The sequence below is a fragment of the Sarcophilus harrisii genome, chromosome 3 (genome assembly GCF_902635505.1).
Source record: "Sarcophilus harrisii chromosome 3, mSarHar1.11, whole genome shotgun sequence".
NCBI lineage: Eukaryota > Metazoa > Chordata > Mammalia > Dasyuromorphia > Dasyuridae > Sarcophilus > Sarcophilus harrisii.
This window is the reverse complement of record NC_045428.1, coordinates 234713054-234734480: the sequence shown is the minus strand read 5'-3', so window position 1 is coordinate 234734480 and position 21427 is coordinate 234713054. Positions and strand designations below refer to the sequence as shown.

The 21427-nt window shown below is 33.8% G+C and overlaps 1 protein-coding gene across 3 annotated transcripts; it reads right to left on the bottom strand.

Moving 5' to 3' along the window:
• Window positions 1-882: 882 nt before the first annotated feature.
• U2AF1 (U2 small nuclear RNA auxiliary factor 1) lies at window positions 883-21331 on the bottom strand. Of its 3 annotated transcripts, XM_012544377.3 has the most exons (9): window positions 21228-21331; window positions 16274-16361; window positions 12526-12592; window positions 8679-8728; window positions 8221-8319; window positions 7756-7889; window positions 7511-7603; window positions 2992-3180; window positions 883-1234 (listed from the first exon to the last, which is right to left on the bottom strand). In XM_012544377.3, exons 1-8 carry the CDS (start codon window positions 21269-21271, stop codon window positions 3009-3011), a joined length of 747 nt encoding a protein of 248 aa, XP_012399831.1. In that variant the 5' UTR covers window positions 21272-21331; the 3' UTR covers window positions 883-1234; window positions 2992-3008. The 3 variants fall into 3 exon arrangements, with proteins under 3 accessions (XP_012399831.1, XP_003763432.1, XP_003763431.1); XM_003763384.4 differs by lacking the exon at window positions 12526-12592 and adding an exon at window positions 13370-13436 and having other exon boundaries at window positions 883-3180; XM_003763383.4 differs by having other exon boundaries at window positions 883-3180.
• Between the last annotated feature and the right edge of the window lie 96 nt (window positions 21332-21427).

Below are 21427 nucleotides of genomic sequence, written 5' to 3'. Positions count from 1 at the left end.
GCAGGAGCCGATCTCACTGGAAAGTTGTGTGTCAAGTCACGCCAAAAATGTCTAATGGACTGGAACTATCTTGTTAATGGATTCTGGTTTAACTGCAGAAAAAGATTAGGTGTTAATGGCCAGCAGGTCTAGAGAAATGGATGGTAGTATCCTTACAAATTACTTTTATCTGTATCTTGTTTCCCTGTCTTCCTAATAGCTAAAATTTTTAGTAAATAGTTACAAAAATGCTAATTCAGAATAAGTAGATTGGTAAAATTTGGGTAGTAGTTATTTTTATATTACTTCAATTTTTTGGTTCTTTACTATGTAAATTCAGATTACCATAGCCTTTTTAAGCCCTGGCACACTATCACCCCAACATATTTGGTGAATTTGTTTCAGGAAATTGTTTCACAGTAAATGTCACTCAGGGTGCCATGGACTGCTAACTTGGCCTAGGCTGAAGGCTAAATGGCATTTCAGAAATGTCCTGAGAAACTACAGTAATACAAGGGTTGTTTTTAATAGGAAAGATTTTAGGCTTAGCAACAATTGTTATTCTCTGATATTTCAGACCAAGGGAGTGTATTTTTCTTACTGAGGTAACTAAGGCCATAGAATTGAACCATTTTTTTTTTAACTAAAAAAAAAAAAAAAGCAAAAATACATCAGCAGAAAAACATTAAAACCTTACAAGGGGCCATTAAGAAAAAAAGTCCCAAGTAATCAAGATTAAAAAAAATATTCCAAAGAAAGGAAAAATGTCAAATCAAGAATGAAGCTGAAGAAAATATTTCAAAGTTGTCCTACTTAAGTTGATTTTATCAAAAGAATAACATTTAGAACTTTGCTTAACAAAAAGGCTTTAAAGCAAAATGCTTAAGTTGTGCAATGTGCAAATTCCTTATTTAAAAAAACCTTTATTTTCAACAACTTTTCTCCATTTGGTTTTACAATCTTTTAAACATACATCATATAATATGCATGGACAAGCAACATTTTACAGAAATAATTGGATTTTAACCTAAAGCAAAAAAGGAAGTCACTTGGGATAAATTCCAATCAAAAAGAAAAATTTCATGGACCCAAGTAAAGTTATTACTTTACTTCCAGTAGGCTGATTCCATGAGTTTGTTTAATGTTTATTAGCTGTTATTCACCAGTTGAGATCATAGCATACTCAAACAGAAGTAGCAACACAGTGTGATGTCATCTTTGGAACAAAACTTTCCTCTTCTTCCTTATTCCAGTCCTGTATTAGGGGCACAGAGGGGGAGGTATGAAGTGAGTAGGTTTCCTCAGTTTTGCTATGTAAACTGAATCTTCATTAATTTCAGTTGAAATTGCTTAGAGCAGCTTTAAGACTTTAATTATAAACTAGGTTCATAGGAAAAAAATCAAGAAATACAAAGTAAAACTTTCCCTACCTTTTTTGTCTAAATGGCGATTACAAGTTTTCACTGAAATCTATGATGCACCAAATTACTGACTTCATGTTTACTTTGGAGGGAAGATACAATGATCAAAACTAAGTTAACTGGTTTACTAACTAAAAATTAATTTTCTTAAGTTCCCCCCTCCCCATATAATTGGTATGGTGATTCTTGGAGCAAAAAGACCCAATATCAAATTTCTACACATCATATCTGAGTTATCATCAATGGAATTAATTTCATTAATCAAAAGAATTATTTTTTATCAAGTGTATTTCATAAACATTACTTTCATGAAAAATATAGGCTGAGAATGTTATTTTTAAAGATTTATTGAATTTCTGGCTTTTGAAAAGCAGGGTGCTCTCTCCAACACAGCAATGTGCATTTTTTGAAAATTAAATTGAACAGAGGGGAACTGCATATACAGTGAAAAGCTGATTTTTAAATACATATACAATAAAGGTTCCCCTACATCATAATGAACAATCATAATAAAGTAGACTTGGAAAACACTTGTTGAAACTCTAATGTTTTTCTAGTCTATCACATAAGACGTGTATTGAGTTGGCCTTTGATCCTTTCTTTAAAAACTTTTTTATTCTTAACTTTAATCTTAGTTCCACTATGCACAGAAAGAATGGGGAAAAAAATTCTTTCAGCTGCCAGTATTTAAATAGTATTATTAATCAATGGAAGTTAGCAATTATAGAAATTTAAATGTAAAACCACCACTATCATACTACTTGTACAAAGTAGGAAAATTAAATATGAATAAATTGGATTTTTAGGTAATTTTTGATGGAGAAGCCCTTAAGGATATATTATTCTAATTTAAAAGATTTAATTTCCCTAGTGCAATGCCAATTGGGGCAGAATGGCCTAATGGAACTGTTATGAGATACTATCAATATTGGAATGATCTTAATACTGATGTTCTAGGCACTACTCTAATTTGAGGGCATTATGCATGAAATACCATTTAAAAAAACCTATAATTATATACAGACAACACTATCAATTTCCATCAAAGATACACTAAGACAATTATTTTATACTAAAAAATTGGCTTTACTGTAAATATGCTAGTTTACAGTGCAGAGATTTCTGGTCACAAATCAAGTTTCTAGCTAAATATTTCTACAGAGTAAATAAAAAGGATGTCTCCAGGTCTGTTTAAATTAACCTGACACTGGCATAGCAGGAAAGAAAATATTATAAAAGTTATTTTTATGCATCAAGCTGGTTTAGTTAGTTACTTGCTCAGTTTATGGTTTCTTCAAATAAGTTTTCTATAAAAGTTCACAAATCAGGTTTTATATATCCCCAAACATTTAAAGGGCAGGGAATCTGTATTACCTTCACCTCAAGCACTGCCAGGTCATGCATTTGACGAGGTAAAGAAATGAAAATTAATAAGATTTCCCACAAGAAACAGTTACGCCAAGAATACTGTATCACTACAAATTTTATTCAGAAGCCCATCTTTTTTTTTGTTTTGTTGTTTTTTAGAAAAAAAATTTTCATTATGAACTCTGTTTGGTCAATCAACTACAAGACTTTCTAGCAGACATACAGTAAAAATGGCATGGCTCAGAATCGACCAGATCTTTCACGATCTCTTGACCGCCTCCTATCACGTTCCCTTCCTCCTCCACCACCACCACCGCCGCCACCGCCACCACCGCCGCCGCCGCCGCCACCACCACGGCCACGATCTCTCGATCGAGAACGACGTTCACGAGATCTTGATCGGGACCTATGCCTGTGAACAGGGGGAAAAAAAAAGGTAAAATGAACTAGTTCACTAAATTAAAATTATGATTTAAAAGACAATATACCAAATTATTGTATGATGATCTCAAATCTTCCTGTGTTTTTCTGAATAGGTAATTTAAAGACCTGAGAATAAAATAAAATAAAATGAAAGAATATAATTGCCAGGAAAGTATTGTGTGAATTAGTTTATCAAGATTTTGAGTTGGCATATTATAAAAATAAATTTTTATTTTTTCACTGTTTTCCAAGCTGAATGGTGCTGATGAACCATGCAATTGCTATGAATAATAATCAGCCTAACTTATTTAATATCAAGCAACTAACTTCAAACTAGCAGTAAAAATTAACAGCTTTGTACTCCTTATATCCAAGTTCCTTTTATCCACAAAATACTGGAAAAAATCCTAAGTAACTAGGCAAAAAATAGGTTTAGACCAACGTCTTACAACATAATACTAAATAAATGATCTAATTATGAGGAATAGTATATTACAAAAATAATACAATAAAGTTATAACATGCATAATTATGTAAAAGTTCACAATCAGATAAGGAACAGAAAGATAATGTAGATAATCCTAATTATACAAAATCCTTTTTTGCAGATTTAGAATCAATGAAAAAAAAAAAAAAAAAAAAAAAAACAACCTTAAGAGAACAAAACATGGTGAACTCTTTTTGATAAAATATTTCTGATAAAAACCTACAGATGTGACTTTTTAGATGGGAAAACCCCCCACAAAATTAAGGAACAACTGGCAAAGCAATAAAAAAAATAAAAAAGGACCAGACAAGATCTGGATATAAATGCATATGCTCAACCAAACCCAAACCCAAGGAAAAACTAGTGGGGAAGGTTAAATTAACCTTGTTTTAAAAAACAAACAAACAAACAAAAAAAAAACACAACACAACACGGGGAAAACTAGAAAGCAGTTTGACCAAAACCAGATTTAGTAGATCAGCATCTTTATGACAATAAATTTCAAAAAGGTAAGTGACCTAAATGTAAAGGTATACCAGTGTGTGTATGATTGTCAGAGACAAAAGAGACACCAATTATGTAAAATTAAAGTTTTGCACAAATACTAGCAATGTAGCTAGAATTAGAAGAAAAAAGTATTTTTAAGGGACAGCTAAGTAGCACAGTGGATAGAGCACCACCCCTGAAATCAGGAGGACCTGGGTTCAAATCTGCCTAAAACATTTCCTAGCTGTGTGACCCTAGGCAAGTCACTTAACCCCAAGTGCCTCAGCCCCCCCCCCCAAAAAAAAGTACGAGTATTTCCATTATCTGCTAAAAATTTGGTTTACTGTGAACTGACACAGAATATCATGCCCCAATAAACAAATGGTTAAAAACAAGATGACTCCCCCCCCCACCCCCCGCCAAAAATAAAAAACTTAATGGGAGAAATGCATACAACACTCCTCAAGCTATCATCAAAGATGATGAAATATAAGAAAAATTAGATTGACAAAGATGATAAAAGAGAAAATGACATGTTAGAGGGAAAATATAAACATGATGTTAAGGCCAAATCAAAACTACTTGCCAATAGATGGGATATGGGGTGAGCAGGGGAGAAATTGTGTGTTTGTGTTGAGGTTGATCCCTGGGTGGTAAATCCAGAAAACTCGGCAGTAATATAAAGATTGGAAGAGAAAAGGGTTTGAAAGGAAAATGATCAAGTTCTACTTCAGATATTGTTTTAAGTTTATATATCTACAGGACTTCTACTATGAAATGTCTAAGGCAGTTGAAGATATAGTACTGTAGGTGAGGAGAAAAGTTTGGACTATACAAGTACATCTGAAAATCATCTGCAGAGATGTTAACTGAATCCAAGGAAGTTGATCAGATTTCCAAAAAGGGAGACCAAGACAGAATTTTGGGAGACACAGTTAATAAGATACAGTTTAAGGAGCATGAAGAATAGTCATACAGATTAGGAAAACCAGGAACAAATAGTGATAAACTGTAGAGCAAGTCAAGGATAAGATCTGAGAAAAAGCCATTAGATTTGGACAATTAAGAGGTTATTACTGACTAGTAAAAGCAGCTTTAGTATTTTTTCCTCCTATATTAATTTACTTATAAATTTACTATATGGGCCAATTCTTCCAGGGATGAGACTGTTCATTTGAACTTATCAAAAGCAGGTAGGTGTTATATTATGTTCTTACTCTGTTGTCTTTTCCAGCAGAAATTTTCTCTTTGGCAGATAAAATAGAATCAAAAGTGGACACCACTTTCACGTAATTTTACTGTTCCATGACACTCAAGTGAATTCTAATTCTCCCTCTTGACTAGCAACCTTTTTTCTTTTAAATCTCTCTCCTGATATAGCTAAAAGATCTCTTTTGTTTATAAGTAAATATTCACTTATTTCTGACACTATTTTTTCAAGACAATGTTGTAATTTACATTCATGCCATTAATCTGCGGTTGTTTCCATCACCTGTGTTTTCTTTCTATCTTAACCTGGTTGATGATCCATCTGTTTAGACAAATCTCCCCCATTGGCTCCTAATAATAGTAACTGTTTTTATCTCTTCAAATATATATTCTTCACAAATTCAATCCCTCTTAAGAGCATTTTAGCCCAAGGTGAAACATGCATTTTTCAAAAACTTCTCTTCACCAGTCAAATTATACCAGTTTTCGTTTGCTTCTCTGTCACAAATTTTAATATACAAAATCACCTTTCCCTTAAGATTTCTATTATTTTGATGTCAGTAGCCAGCTTTCATCCTTATAGGTGAGAAACAGACATAGTTAAATAGTGATTCTTTTCACTTCACCTACCTTCTACATAAAGATAAATGCTACGTTTCTGACACATCAAACTAGTAGATTTCCAGATAACTGAAGCCTACCAACACTACTTTTTCATGCCTGTCTGCATGCTAGGCTTGTGATGCTTCCAAATGCCTTATTTCTTTTGTCCAGATGCTCTCTAAGTTTTCCCCATAAAATCATCACATTTCTCTACTTTCTGACACTATCCCTTCATTCTTTTCTTTATTCTAGTTTCTAGATGATTTTTCTCCTTGCCAAGGCCAGCCCTTAATTGTACCCCGAATTTCATCTTTAATTGTCTCCAGTATTCTGTGCCTCCCCAATCCCACTTCTTCTATTTACTTTTTAATTTCTTCTTTCTTATGGGTTCATCCTTTGTTGCTTAAAATATTCCCACATCTCTTCACTATACTAAAAAAAAAAAAAGCCCTCATGTGGCCCAACAATCTCTGTAAGCTATTTAATGGTTTCTCTTTCTCTCTCTTCCCAGCAGAACTTCCTTATTTCTATCAAGGGCACAACACTCCTTCCAATCATCATGCAGGTTTTCACCTTCATTACCTCTTGTCTAGAATATTCAATAACCTTTCTTTCCATTTTAGTTTTCAAAACATTTATTTTCTCTTCCCCTTGCTTTTCGCCGTTTTGTTTCACAATCATTCCTCTGGAATCATAGTCAGTTATATAAACAAGGCTTTACACAAAATCTTTTTGATTGGTTTCCATCTCCTCGATTCATCCTTCATAAAAGCTATCATATCTTTTTCCTACTATCTTCCATTTACTTCTCCTTTTCCTTTACATATTCTCCAGTAGAAACTGGTCTTACTCTGATTTTTCATGGACATATTCTCATTTCCTGTTTTTCATGACTCCATACAAGCTAGTGCCTATGAATGGAATGCATTCTTTTCTCATTCTAATCTCAAATTTTCTTTGAGTGCTACCTCACCCATAAGGCTTTTTCCCAATTCCCACCAATTCGCTAGGACCTCCACATAAAATTATTTTATGTTGATTTTATTCTCTATTGCTTTTTGACCAATGTATCTTCCTAACATATAATGCACACCCCTTTCCTCCCTTTTATATCTTTTTGAATAAAACAACATCCATTTATACTCATCTTCCAATTGTGGAGGGGTTCATTCTATCAAATTACAGTGACTTAAAAATAATCAATGCTTTTCTATTTATATTCATTTTCTTAAGTTGGGGCCATTTCTCAAGGGATAAAGAGGGCTAAATGTCAGTTAAAGGGCTTGGAGCAACAGAATACAAAGGACAAGATGACTACAGCATAATGTTATTAATTTATACTCAGATCACATTCTCTAATCTATCCTCAAGTTTCATAAAAAAAAAAGTTACTATTGAAAGTTTATTTTCTCCTTTTTTTGAGGAAAAAAGTACAGAGCCAAATTTCAGAAATTTATTTAGAAAAAATATTTGGCACTCACGTATATTTTTCCTTAATTATTTTAGTGTTTATGGCACTGAATAAAAGACTTACTTCTTACGACGACGCCCATATAACTCTCGTCGTAGTTCCCTAGAGATAGGTTTCAGATGCATAAAGTTACAGAAGCCTCCTCGAGTACATTCTCTGTGGAATATAATTAAATAAAAATTGTCATGTAGTTGCTTCATTTTTATCACATATTATTTTGTTCATTATGCTTATTAAGTTGTTGCTTTGAAAGCTGTCTGGCAAATGAGACAATTTTGTTCCAAAGGGAACCAACTCATTATCATTACCCCATTTCATATTGGCGACAGCAAGCTTCTCTGAAATCAGTCACAGGTGAAAGCTCTGCATGAATTGGCTGTCCATTAAACCAGCGATTGTTTAAGTCAATGACAGCCTTTTCTGCATCTTCTTCACGGCGAAACTGAGAAATAAATAAAACAAAAATGTTTTCATCTATCACTGTAGTTAAAGACATCTGAATAATTAGGTGACTAAAAAGATTAACTAAAATAGGTAATCTACTTCTAGTTACATTACTTATGGATACCCAGTCCTAATATCACTTTAAGTTATAGAATTTTATTATGTATCAACACTCATTTGATTAAAGGAAATACTTTCTAGACAACAAATATTTTAATAATTAACACCAAATGGTCATAAGTGCTGGCAGCAAAAAAACCAAACTCAGTAATTACTTACAATATCAAAATAGCTCTGAGAAAACAAATTACATTTATAATTTTACTCACCTTTACATAGACATTTCCTACAAGATGATCCCCAAGGTTATCACAAACATTCATCTCCTCAACTTCACCATATTTTTCTTCCATTTCTGTAAAAACCTCCTAGGTAAAGAAAAAGTTAAGGTTAGAGCACCTTCACATACCAACCATATTAGAATATAAGAAAGAACAAGTTATTCTTAATAAATGAGACAAAATTATTACCAAGTGAAAATGTAAGTTTTTCTTAGACAATTATGTTAGTATCCCTTTCCCATTTTGCCCAACACAAAGATACTTCTTTTAATTTGACTGTAAAATAGATAAGGTAAAAAATTAGAAAAAAAAACTTTAAAATCTGATAGTTGTAAGAGTCATCGTTATCCAATCACTCAAATGTTCTCTACTTTAAAAAAAGAACAGCATCAGATATGTAAGATAATGACTGTAACTCCAAATAGTGAAATTTATATACAACTCACCTCAAAGAATTCATCATAGTGCTCTTGCATTTCGACATCACTCACTGCACCTAAAAATGAGAGAAATCTTTTTGGTTAGAATATTGCAATCAGAGACCTCTTGAATTTAAATTCAAACAGCTAACAACAGTAAAATATCTAGAGAAAGAATATAAGGTGATGCAGTTGTTGAAGATAGAGCATAATAAAACTAATAGTTTTGAAACAGGTGAGATTTTTAAATCTCCCATGACATTCTTAATAATTTACTAAAAGTTAAATCAAGTTTTAATCAGCATCAAAATGCCACAATTTCAGAATTGTTAAGGAAATGTTTAATATCAAATTAGAAAAATTTATGTAAGATTTCCTTTTTTCTCCTAATGAGTTGTAGAATAGAAGCCAAGTAATTTTATAGAATATTTCTTTACTAGAATTACTAGACTGAAGGGAAAGTTGATTTCCCTAGTTAAAAAAAATTAATACCTTTAATTTTACAGCATAGAAAGAATGCCATAAAGTTCTTTGTGATGTGATTAAAACTGAAGTACAACCATGACAAAAATAATTCATAATAGATTTATCATGTACATTTATGACATTTGTATGCCACCAAATAAATGGAAATTACAATGCTTTGTTATAGAAAGCATTCTTAGTATATATCCAAAATAAATTTCATTAAGTATGTTTTTCTATGTAACATATATACATGGAATGAAGTTATGTCTATCATTTAAGTAGATTCATACTACCTAAGCAAACTGAAATTCTCTAATTCCATTCCCCCTTAGCAAATTTTAACAATTCAAAGACTGACAAAAAGGATCTACTCAAGAGAAAGTAAGACATTAGAGTTTGCTAAATTAAGGTGGCTAGATGGGAGAGTATAGAAGACCAGCATTAATACTAGGCCAGCCTACAATCTGTGTTGTCTATGAGCCCAGACCCCTACAGTTTGGAAACATGACAGGGGCAAGAATGGGCAAGTTTGTTTCATGGGTTACTACTTCTGACTTATTCTATGAAGGTCATAATTTTTTAGCTTTGCTCCAAATAAAAATGCCAGGAACACACTTATTCTTCCAATTAGCTATTTTGCAAATGTTCCCAATAAAATGAGAGAATTTCAAAGTAAAAACAAAACAATTTCTAAAAACCATTGTGATTTATTAATTTAGCTTCTCTTTTAATCTTTGGGATGGCTTAGATTCCAGTTTTTAAAAACAGTAACGTTTATGAATTGTTTTCAAAAACCAGAATTTACTAATTCAAAATCAAGCCCTCCAATTACTAATAGTTGACTGTTGTTTATAAAAACGTTTACAAATGAAGTCATGATAAGTATTATTTTTCCACTAAAGATGCTTTAAAAATTATTTAAAAACCTTTACTATCCTTAATTTCACTTTCTTTTGGTAGGGTGGTGGTTGTTTTTTTTCCGACACCAGCTAATTCATTTTATTCAATGCATCAAGAGATTTCTCTCAGTAGAAACCTTTATATCCAAAAGCAACTTGGCAATAATTTGAATTCTCTAACACAGGAAGAACTTTGGTTCAAATATACATTCCCCCCCCAACTTGGATTTATTACATACACTGAGAATGCACAACAATTATTTTGGTAGTTTTATAGCATCTTCCATCAGAGTGAAAAAGAATGTAAAGTATAAGCTAAGTTATTATTTAGTAGCTCTCATAAAAAGTCAAAATAAGGTAGGGAGAAGTTTAAACTACTGGCTATAGATTGAGGATCATCACTGATTTTAATTTTATCCATGTCTTTGTGCTCTAAAGTTGTATGCAATTTTTGAAAGTGTAAAATAGAAAATATCTGACAATGGACTAAACACTATGGGGAAAAAACAACATTTATCCTGATCTCATAAATACTGTTTATCTGTCAGGATTTAATTATCAAACCATATAAAAATAAACATGAAATACTTTAACCATTCACAGAGATAAGATTAAATAAAACTACTACTGAACCATTTATACCCTTTAATGGAAAACATAGATTTTAACAACAAAGCATAAGACAATGATTAATTTTTCCTCTTACAACTGTAAGCGTCTTTAACTTGAATTCAATCATTCAGACCGAATTTTATGTTTCACTGAAACAACTATTCTCTGCATAAAAGGGGTATGTAAATAACTTTAAATTTCAATTAACTGAACTTAGGCATTAGGGAAATATCATTGAAAAGGTCCTGTAATTGAAGTTCATCAGTTTAAACTGACTTTATACTTTAGATGCAAACCAAACAAACTCCATGTACTTATGTGGAGAGGGCACCAGCTTTTTTGTATCCATATAATCAATTATTATTATGCAATGTGCATAAAGCAGTGGCATACCATGAATATCTACTGTTTTAAAAGTCCACAATCAACATTACATATCTAAATTTATTTTATATTTCCAATGAAATATGAATATACACAACCCTGATTAATGAGTAAAAAGCAGTTATCACAATTATTCAATAACCTACTTTTCTTGAAAGGAAAAGAAGCAAAATATTTAGTATAACTATATTTAAATATTTCCCCCTGAAACTGTCCTTTTTAAAAAAGTTAAAACAAGACAAAAAAATCCTCAGAAAACAAATTATTTTAAACCAAAGGTTACCAGATAAACTCTGTAGTCATTTGAGAAGAAGTCCTGTACCACTGTATCCATAATCACAATTACAATAATGCATAATGCCTCAACTGGCAGGATTAGATATGAACAGAAGACCAAACTATAAGCTGCTGGTACAGGTTTGTTTTTAAGTGAAGTTATATCTATGACTCCTAGGGTCAATTCCTCAGTATTTAGGTTGTGGATTATTCACTGGCCATCTTTGATTTAAAAGGCCAGTTTTAATTCCAATTTTTCCAACAATAATTAAATTCCAAAGGGTTTAAAAAAAAAAGAAACCACCAGCACACAACCAAATAAATATTCCATTATGTAAGATGATGAAATATAAAAACTATTCTGAAGTTCCTAATGTCACCATTACTGGCTTGAACCCTGTTCTGAAACAACTATCACTTAACAGAATAATATTCATATGATACTTGCCATTTGAAAAATAAAAATATTTACTAAGTGGAAAATTAAAGTTCTTTTCCATATAAGTGCCTATCTGTCTTCAAACTATAGTAAACCAAATTCTGAATTCCACAAAGAAGACAAACTTTAAATTTACATTCGATATCATATAATGATTATCTTCAAACTTTTTCCACCAAGGACCTACAGACATTTTGCAAATACAAATCTGCTCCCCAACACCTCCTCTTTTCCCATTTTTCCCTCCCCAAACTCTCTAGCTAGTGACTATATCCTGCAATAATGAAAGCTTAGGGTTTCTGTGACCCTAAACAAAATACTTAGAGCAAGGTTTGTTAGAATTAAAATATGACTTCTGAAATAGCTCAACTTTTTATTTTTAATGAGGGACAAAATTTTTAATGCAATTAGGGGAAAACACACACGCACATACAAATAACCAAATTTCATTAATAAATCTTCTTAAAAGAAGCATTTTAAAGTAAAATGTCAAATATCCTTGCTCTTAAGAGAAAAGAGCACATGCTTACTTTGGCATATTTTCCCCTAGGATGACGGTCAAGTAAAGGAGGAAACAGTGGGAGCAGACCAAAACTACTTTAAAAAAATATAGTTTCAGCCCCTTTGGGAAGAATTGGGTGGGGGGGAGAGGGGAAAGATTAAATAGGACAAGTCTCTTGACACATTTAATAAAATGTGGTCCTTTATTAAACTAAAATGGTAGATCAGATTAAGTTGACACTGAGCTCTGACAATCAAGCCCAGGGAACCAGTGAAGGAACTTGTATGAACTTACAGCGCAAACCGTCAGCAGACTGGGAAGAGTTTTGAGGGTTACGGTAAATGTTCAAGAGGGCAATGGTCTGAAATACAAAACGCAACAACTTTATATTATGGAAAATAAATTTTTAACACTTAACCGGTTTCCTTTGATGATCACTTTTGCCGAGTCTCAGTGCTGAAAAAGAGCAAGTTATTTTCTCCAGAGAGGGGAAGGTTTTCCTAAGCCACCCTAACACTGTATAAGAGATCTCATAAAGTTATTATTGTGTTTGTTTTATCAAAATGTTCTTTCTTCACAAATTGAATGAAATTATAAAAGTAGAGAACTTTCTATTCAAAACTTCATTTAACAAAATAAGTAAAACTTAGAAGAGCCAGGACAAAAGTTGCATTATGTAAACACAATAATAATTACACGACATGAAATCTCTTATTTCCTTAACTTTTCTTTCTTTTTTAATGAAACAAGACCCAAATATGGGCAACTTACCGTACCAAATCCTAAATATTTTTATGATTTCATACCTATAGAAAGAACTTGATAAATGTCAGGGGTCCAATCAGTATGTAATGACTGGATGATTAAAAAAAAAAAAAAAAGTTTCATGTATGGACCTTATCATTTAACAAATGTCAAATCAAAAGAAAGGTCCAATCAGTGAGCCTTCAAAAGTCACATGATTTGTCTCATGAACAAATACAGTTATCAAGTTCTTGCTGTGCGCAAGGAGTTCCATCACCTTGTCCTGTTTGCAACAGCTTTATGTCAGCAGCTCAGAAGCCAACATTATTGTCTCAATTAGGAGTGGGCTCTTTAACACCTTCTTTAAAAAAATTTCTCCAACTGTGGGACTTACAGTGTGAGCCGTCAGCCGTCTGTGCACTGTTTTGGGGGTTACGATAGATGTTTTGAATCAAGATGGTCTGCGGGGAAAAAAAAATAAAAAGGGGAATTCTACTGGCTGCTGTGCATATATTAGACAATTGCAAAGAGACAACTTGTTTGCAAATGGCTAAACAATTTTTTTGCAAGTCAGACATTTCGTGTGTGTCTTCTGAAGAGTACACCAAAACCATCATATTATGAAAACAGAGTTTTTGCAGTGACTTACTTTAAGTCAGCTAGCAACCAAGAAGGAACTATAATTAGTTTAATGAATAGCCCCAAGTTAAAATGGCAAAATATAATACTCTTAAGTCTAACATTTTTGTACTTCAAACTAACAAACACTAAAATGTTCTGAAATTTCTCAACATGATCACATCCCCCATGCAATTTTAATCAGTACATAACTTGAGAGTATGCAGTAGATTCAATGTCTTCCACTGTTAGCAAAAGTTGGCATACAAAGGAAGTTTCTCAAATGTCAACTAGATACCTTATACAATCTTATATAAATATTTCTTGGTGAAGTCTCTGTTTACATAATACAATAATTTTAAATGTTTGTATGTTTTCCGCTCCTTCTTTTAAGGAAAATATCCTTTTAGCCCTTCTGCTTTACACTTGATCAGGCAGACTTGAAACCTTACATTTGTACCGTTCTTCTTAAAATCAAGTTGTCTGAAAAAACAAACCATGTTTAAGTTAGTAAGCTAATATAGTACATGAAATTTCAATGTCCATTATCACTGTAAGCAGCTCAAAAATGTACTGTATATGATAAAAATCACAAACCTAATGTTAAGTGGGGAAACTCATCTTCAAATCTGATAACATTGCTATGACGTGTACATAGGAGACTTACATCTAGTATTGACTAAATTCCCACCTATACTTAAGAGTGAATTTCTAATAATGGCATAAATCTCCTTGAGTCAAAGCCCCAGCTCAAATGAAAATCATATTTTAGTGTTGTGAGTCTGCAGACAAAACCCCCCAATACTAAGCAGAAAGCACAAAACTAAAACAAAAACTAACTCTTGTGAATGACTATCAACCCTCTTCTCTGCCACTGTATATTCAAATTTTTTCTATTCCATTTCCATTGAGATATCAGATTTACTATGGGCATTCTAGAACATATTCCTTTCAAGACTTTGGAAGTAGGATGGAGCATTCTACATTTATTTGGGGAATATTTTTATTGTTTTATGTTTATGGAATTCCTGAGCTGAGGATAACAAAATAAAAATAAAAATCCTGAGCCCATGTGTAAAATGTCATGGGTTTGCATCTAGCAATAGATATTGCTTTTTACACTTAAAGAAAATAATAGCCCCAGTAATGATAAACAGTATCTAAGATTAACTTTAGAAAACACAAAAACAAAGTTAAAATTACATGTGTGATATACATACACACCAAAATTTATGGAAAAAAAATTTAAGCATGTATTTATTTAGCTAAAGAGCAATGTTTATCCTCTTCCCGTACCCTTTTAAATTTTTATTTCATTTACAAACTCAGCAAAGACAAAAAAAAAATCTAAATAGATAGGTGAACTCTTTTATCCCATGCCTCATTGGAGTACTGAAAGATTTACTTAACAACTGTACACATTGTATTTCAAGTGTACTTCCTTCAACTATCAGAATGAAAACCAAAATACATATGCAACTATTCTAGAAAGTTAATTATTTTTTCTCTGTTGTGAGAAAAACTTTGGTTTTGAAGTGTATGGTATATGTTTATAACTTATTAGTGCTTCCTTGAGAATAAGGAAGCTAATAACTCAGTAGTGCCTTGCAGTTTTGTGATATTAAGAGCCTACAGAATATTGGTTCACTTTTTCACTCAATAATCACGAGACAGAAATGATCTATGCCTACATTTCTCTCAATTCTTTCTGAACATGCTCCAAAACACGAATATAATTTTTTGCAGTATCTAGACAATTTTTCTTAAAGGAGTGGCAAAGATTATTTTATTTTTATTAGCCTAAAGAAAATATAGCAGAATTTTAATCATGGAGAACATAGTACTCAGAAAATACTAATAGGTCAAGCTCAACATCAATGCATAAATAATCTTACAGTTTGTATCCTAATTTTAAGGACTTTAAAAAGTCTCCATTTCAAAAATTGTAAATGTCATCATTTCTTTCCCACCTTTTAGCTTCCCATCAAAGAGATGGAATAAGAAGCTCATTTAGAGTAGACAATGAATGAATACATTCAAAATATAAATCTCTTCTGTAAATGGGATTATAAAACTCTAGCAAGTTTTTTTTTTTTTAATAAAGGTTCCTGTTTCTAACCACCCAACCAAATAACTCCATGTAAATTTTAATTGGCATAACCTTTCCCTATCTCTTCTAATCCCACAGCAGTAAATCAGCTGTCAGGGATAACTGGTAGTAAATATGAATTACGTCTAATAAACTATGATGAGGGAAAAATTTAAAAAACAAAACTAACTCTACAAATTAAATCAATTTTTGCAAGACCCACATTAGCCATAAGAATAATAAAATTTTGAGATCCTTCATATGTATACAAGGAATATATTAGCAAGATTTACCATACATAGAATCTAGGAACATTAACTGATTTGCCCTGAAACTTAGCCCTGACCAGCTTCCACTACTTTACAAAATTTTTAAGAGGATCTCCTGCAAAAAGGATCAGTACACCAAGTAAAAAGTACGCCCCCCCCAAAATAAATAAAATATATACATATACATATATATATATATATATATATATATAAAAGAGAAAAGAACGAATTATTTAGTATTAGCACTATTAGCAGCTTAGGACTTGAAATTTTAGACTTAGGACTAAAACTTCAGGCAAAAAAATTAAGAAAAGACACAAACCTGGCTAAAGGTTGGCTTATTATGCAACCTTGAACATCTGTCTCCATGACGACAGGCTCCAATTTTGAAGTAAAATGAACAGTTGACTCTGTAAGTGAAATGAAGATATGATTATATTGCTAGGGAAAAAAAAAAAAAAAATATATATATATATATATGTATGTAATTAGCATAATTATAACTACCAGACTATTTCCCATTCTAGTGTCAAATATAATTAGACCAATATAACAGTTCAATCTTTGTTACACAATACACAATTCCTACAGAATTTCAAAATTAAGATAGCTTAATCCAGGGGCAGCTAGGTGGCGCAGTGGATAGAGCACCAGCCCTGAAGTCAGGGGGACGTGAGTTCAAATCTAATCTCAGACCCTGGGAAAGTCACTTAACCCCAATTGCCTCAGCAAAAAAAAAAACAAAAGATAGCTTAATCCCACCTATAACTAATAGTAATGTCTTCTATGATATTCCCTAAAATTAGTCATTTTGCTGATGCTTTAAGCCATCCAGTGATGTAGGATCTTTTGAAGACAGTCTGTTCTATCCCTGAAGAATTTTAGTGGGAATTCTCCTTCAATCCTCTTTCCCCCCATATTGAAGCTACATATGCTTTTCTGAAAATCATTCTCCTAGTTCTACTTTCTAGGGTCAAGAAGGACAAATCTAACTCTTTTTCCTTATGACAGACCTTTGGTTAAAAACAATAATATCATCTTCTCCCTAACTCCTCACCCTCAAAGTTAAATATTCCCAGTTCCTTTACTATCTTATGTGGCATGGTTAGAATAGTCTCAGCATCTCAAATAACCTCTTTCAGTTTGTCACCATTTTTCCTGATATATGCTGGTTACAAGTGACTATAAGCCTCTAGATGTGTGTGACAAGGGGCAGAGTACAGCAAGTCTGTCACTTTTCTGGTTATTCTGCCTCCTTCCCAAAAAATGGTAATATACAAATCCTCCTTTTGGCAGAAACCTCATTAAGCCCAAGGATATGAATTCTATTTGTGTCTCTCTCATTCCCTCCATTTTCATTTTCCGATGTTAATTCATTCTCCATATTGGATTATTTTTTCCTATTAACCTGCCATACTCATCTGTTAAGTAGCTGTGATTTCCTTGGTAAAAAAATTCCTTCCACTCACAAATGTTTCATCTCCACCACAATTTAATAAGTTTCTGAGACACTACTTCATCCCTGATTTCATGGTTACAAAGGTTAACATCAGATGTAGGATTTGACCAAATCTTTTTGATTTAAGTCCAGCATTCTATCCATTATGCCACACTTCCTCTAACTTAAGTAAAACTACCTCAAAACATTCGGATTTCCTCTTGCCCAGTTCTGTGATCTTACCTCTGAACACCTGGACTTTCAGGGAAGCTCATTTTAGTTTTCAGTATCTCTATGTGAAAATTTTATTGGAGAGATATGGGATAATACAGACAGAATATAGTTTGTGCTGGTTCTGCTTATATTTGTTACAAGAAAAGCCTCAATAAAATCTCTCCTGTTTTTATGTAGTTGAAATGTCTAAATGCACAATAAATATTGGTTGCAATGCTAGGTTTAAATTTAATGGGAAAAAAAATATATCATGAAATTATTCCTTTCAAATACTGTATCTTGTATCTTTTTTTTTTTTTTTTAATAAATCTAACCTTTGATTTCATTGGTATAGGAAAGAGGAAACTTCTACCAATATGGCTAGATAACTCAGGCTTAAGAATAACCAAAGAGGAGCAGCAGTAAGGAGTTTAAAAAAAAAAAAAAAAAACTGCCAGCGCCATATTTGTGTACTACAGATTTTCTTTAAAATAGAACAAAACAAAAACACCATCTAAAAAAATCCCACAAAATACTGGTGATCTGCCCATCAGGAGTAATACCACCTAAGATTTTTTCCCCCAATAAATCAAAGAGAAAATACAAAAGTCTCAAAAAAAATCTTAATGAAATGGGGGAATCTAGCCTTGATTGACACCTTCAATTTTCCCTCTTTATATTCAACTCTTACCCTTTTCTAAAATTTCCTATCACTTTCTTGTTTAAATTGTAATCTGTTTGAGTGAACAAGTAAAGAAAAAAACTTTAATTTAGAAACATATGTAGAAAGCTGTGATGCCAAGTCAGAACATACAATTTACAGTTATTGTTTTGCAAACTTGGAAAGATTCACTATGCTCTATAAGTTGCAGTTTGACAATTCAGTTACAAAATATTTAAAGAAAGACTAAATTCTAATTACAGATAAAGTTACAAGAGATTGAAGGTATTCCTTTGTTAAGGAACACAAGAATGAATTGTTTTTTTAAAGGTTTGGAGGCCAGGAGACTTGTTAGTCTAAATATACTGACTAAACCATATTCTTATTTTATGCTATCTAGAGAAAGGGAAAACCCCCTCTCTGATCAACATTACACAGTGAAATGAATGTGGTTACTTTTTCTAAATTAAAAAAAAAATTTATTTTTAAAAGTATGTACAAAATATTGTACAACAAAAATAATGCAAAACCTAGAATAAAAAAGATATTAGAAATGCCAATAAATTCAAATTCCAGAAGTTCAAATGTATAATACAAATATTGATTTGTGTAGTGTTATGCCTATTTTAAAGTCAAAAACTCCAGTTCTCTCTGCAGAGGGTAAGAAAACACTCAAAAATGCCTGAATTTCACAATGCTGTTGAAAGGTTAATTTTGGTTAAACAGACAAGGAGTCAAAAAGATAATTGGGATTAACGTTCTTCCAAAAAATGTGTTCAAGCCCTTACAAAAAGAGCAGTTAAGTGTCCTGGTTGGTCACAGCAGGACTTAAGGAGAAATACTGAAATACTATCTTCTAACTTTTCAATGCATAAACTACAAGGAAGAAACTACAGAACAATGGCCAAAGGATAAGGACATGCATTCACAGGTTTATATCAAGAATCTTTACAAGGATACAATCAATCAACAATCATTTATTAAATAACCTACTATTGCTTAGTATAGGCGATACAAAGAAAGAATCCCTACTCTCAAAGGGCTACAAAATTCTCTACTCCCAAAGACTATATGAAGTAAATAAAATTTTAGACACTTTTTAATTTGTTCCAATCACAGAGTAAGTGAATTTTTACATTCTATGGAGATTTGAGTTAATACTAGAATGAATAATCAACAATAAATTTATAAGCACTGTCTTAAATATCCCCCTTTTACAAGGTTTTGAGCAAGTAGCTATTGATGTTAAAATGTTTTACAAGCTTCTAATTAATGCCAAATTTTGGAAAAATTAGTTTGGAATGCAAAGAATAAAGGATTTGGTGTCACAGGATCTGGGTTGGAATCCCAACTCTACCACTTGCTTCCTGTGTGACTTTGGGCAAGTCATTTAATTTCTATTCTGTAAAACGAAAGGGATTAGACAAGCTTTCAGGTGTCAAATCCCCCCAGTCAGTAAAAAAAACTCTAGAGTAAAAAGTCCATTCAGAATGTTTAACAAAAGAAATAAAAATAAAAGATGTTAATTTGTGTTTTTCTAAGACAATATGCTGCCTTCAACCTCACAGGCAATACCTCCCCCAATTGAGAAGTTCCTAATCAGTTTCAATTGATCTGTATTCGAGTTGTAAGTATTAATTTTGTGAGTGATAATCTGTAACGATTCAACCGTAAATATTGTTTTGGCTAATTGTGCTAATACTTTGGAAACCTAAATCTAACAAAATTTACTAAAAATTAGGTGCACTAACTTTTCTTCAATTCACAAACCATTTATTAAACACCTAGATTCTCCTGGTCTCCCCAACTTTTGCATTTCCTCATCTTTGAACAGATTATTTCCCTCTAGTAGAATATAAGCTACTGGAGGGCAGAGGCTGTTTAATTTTTTTCTCGGTTTCTATAGTGCCTGGTACGTGGAAAAACTTAGTTTAACTGCTTTAAGAAAATTGAAAAGTCTCTTTTCAAAGCTGACACTAGAACAGTCAAGAAAAGTGCTTCTAATTCCAAGGGGCAGATGTGCGATAATTCCGGGCTGGGGAAGGGTGAAGTGGGGGATGGGGAGGGAGGAGACAGAGAAGTCTTTGCAAAGAGATAAATGTGGAGGACATAGCAATGAGAGGAAGAAGAGTGTTTAATTAACCTAGAAAGAGCTTTGTGTAAATTACTTAGGAAAAACTGCACACCCTTTAAAAGCAAACTCGTCCCAGTTTTAAACAGTTCCTCTCTCAAATCGGAGTAGATATAACCGCATAGGAACCACAGATGTCGAGGCGCATGGTGGCCGGGGAATGAAGGGCTACATAAAGGCCAGCCAGCCCCGTCCGGGCCCGAGGAGCCCAAGCCACGAGAAGCAGCCCCTGGGGCGCACACGCTTCCCTTCCCCTCCCCCCATTCTCCTTCGACCCCGCTCTGTGGTCCGGCCACTTGAGTCGGAAGCTCCACTCCGGGGCGCCCCGGTCGCCAGTGTCCTTACGCTCGCCATGTGGGAGACAGAAACTGGAGTTATTCTCTCCCTCCTCCTCTCCGAGCACTCCAAGCTCCGCCAACGCCTCCCACATCCCTCCGCCCGCTCCTAGAGCTCCATTCATCCACTTAGAGTAAAGCTAAACGAGAAGGCGGCGCGTGGCTCCCAGGGAGAAGCGCTTGAGCGCGCCGCGAGCCCGGGCGGGGCGGGCAAGGAGCAGCGAGGAGCTCGCGGATGCGAGGTCCTCCTCTTTATGAATGAACTAGCTCCACGAGGCCGAGCGCCCGCTCCTTTCCTTCCCGCCGCCGCCGCCGCCGCCGCCGGCTCCCCTCCCCCCCACGCCAGGGTCCGGGCCTACAGCGGCCGCGGCCGCTTCCCCGTTGATTCCAACGGGGCTCTGACAATGCCGGCTGCCCTTTCCGTCCTTCCGCAACACTGCTTCTCTCAAGACCTTACTACGCCCTCCCGAGAACAAGGACCGGATGACTCGAACTCACTTGTCTTTTTCTGTGCCGAAAATGGAGGCCAAATACTCCGCCATTTCCCACCCGCCGCTGCCGCCACCGCCGCCGCCACAGCCGGACGCTGGCAGACACGTCACCCGAACGCGACGGCGTCAGTCACGGCCCATCCTCTCCACAAGAAGATCAGGATCTGCCGCCCAATCACGCTTGCGCTGGGGGCGGCGACGCGGCCG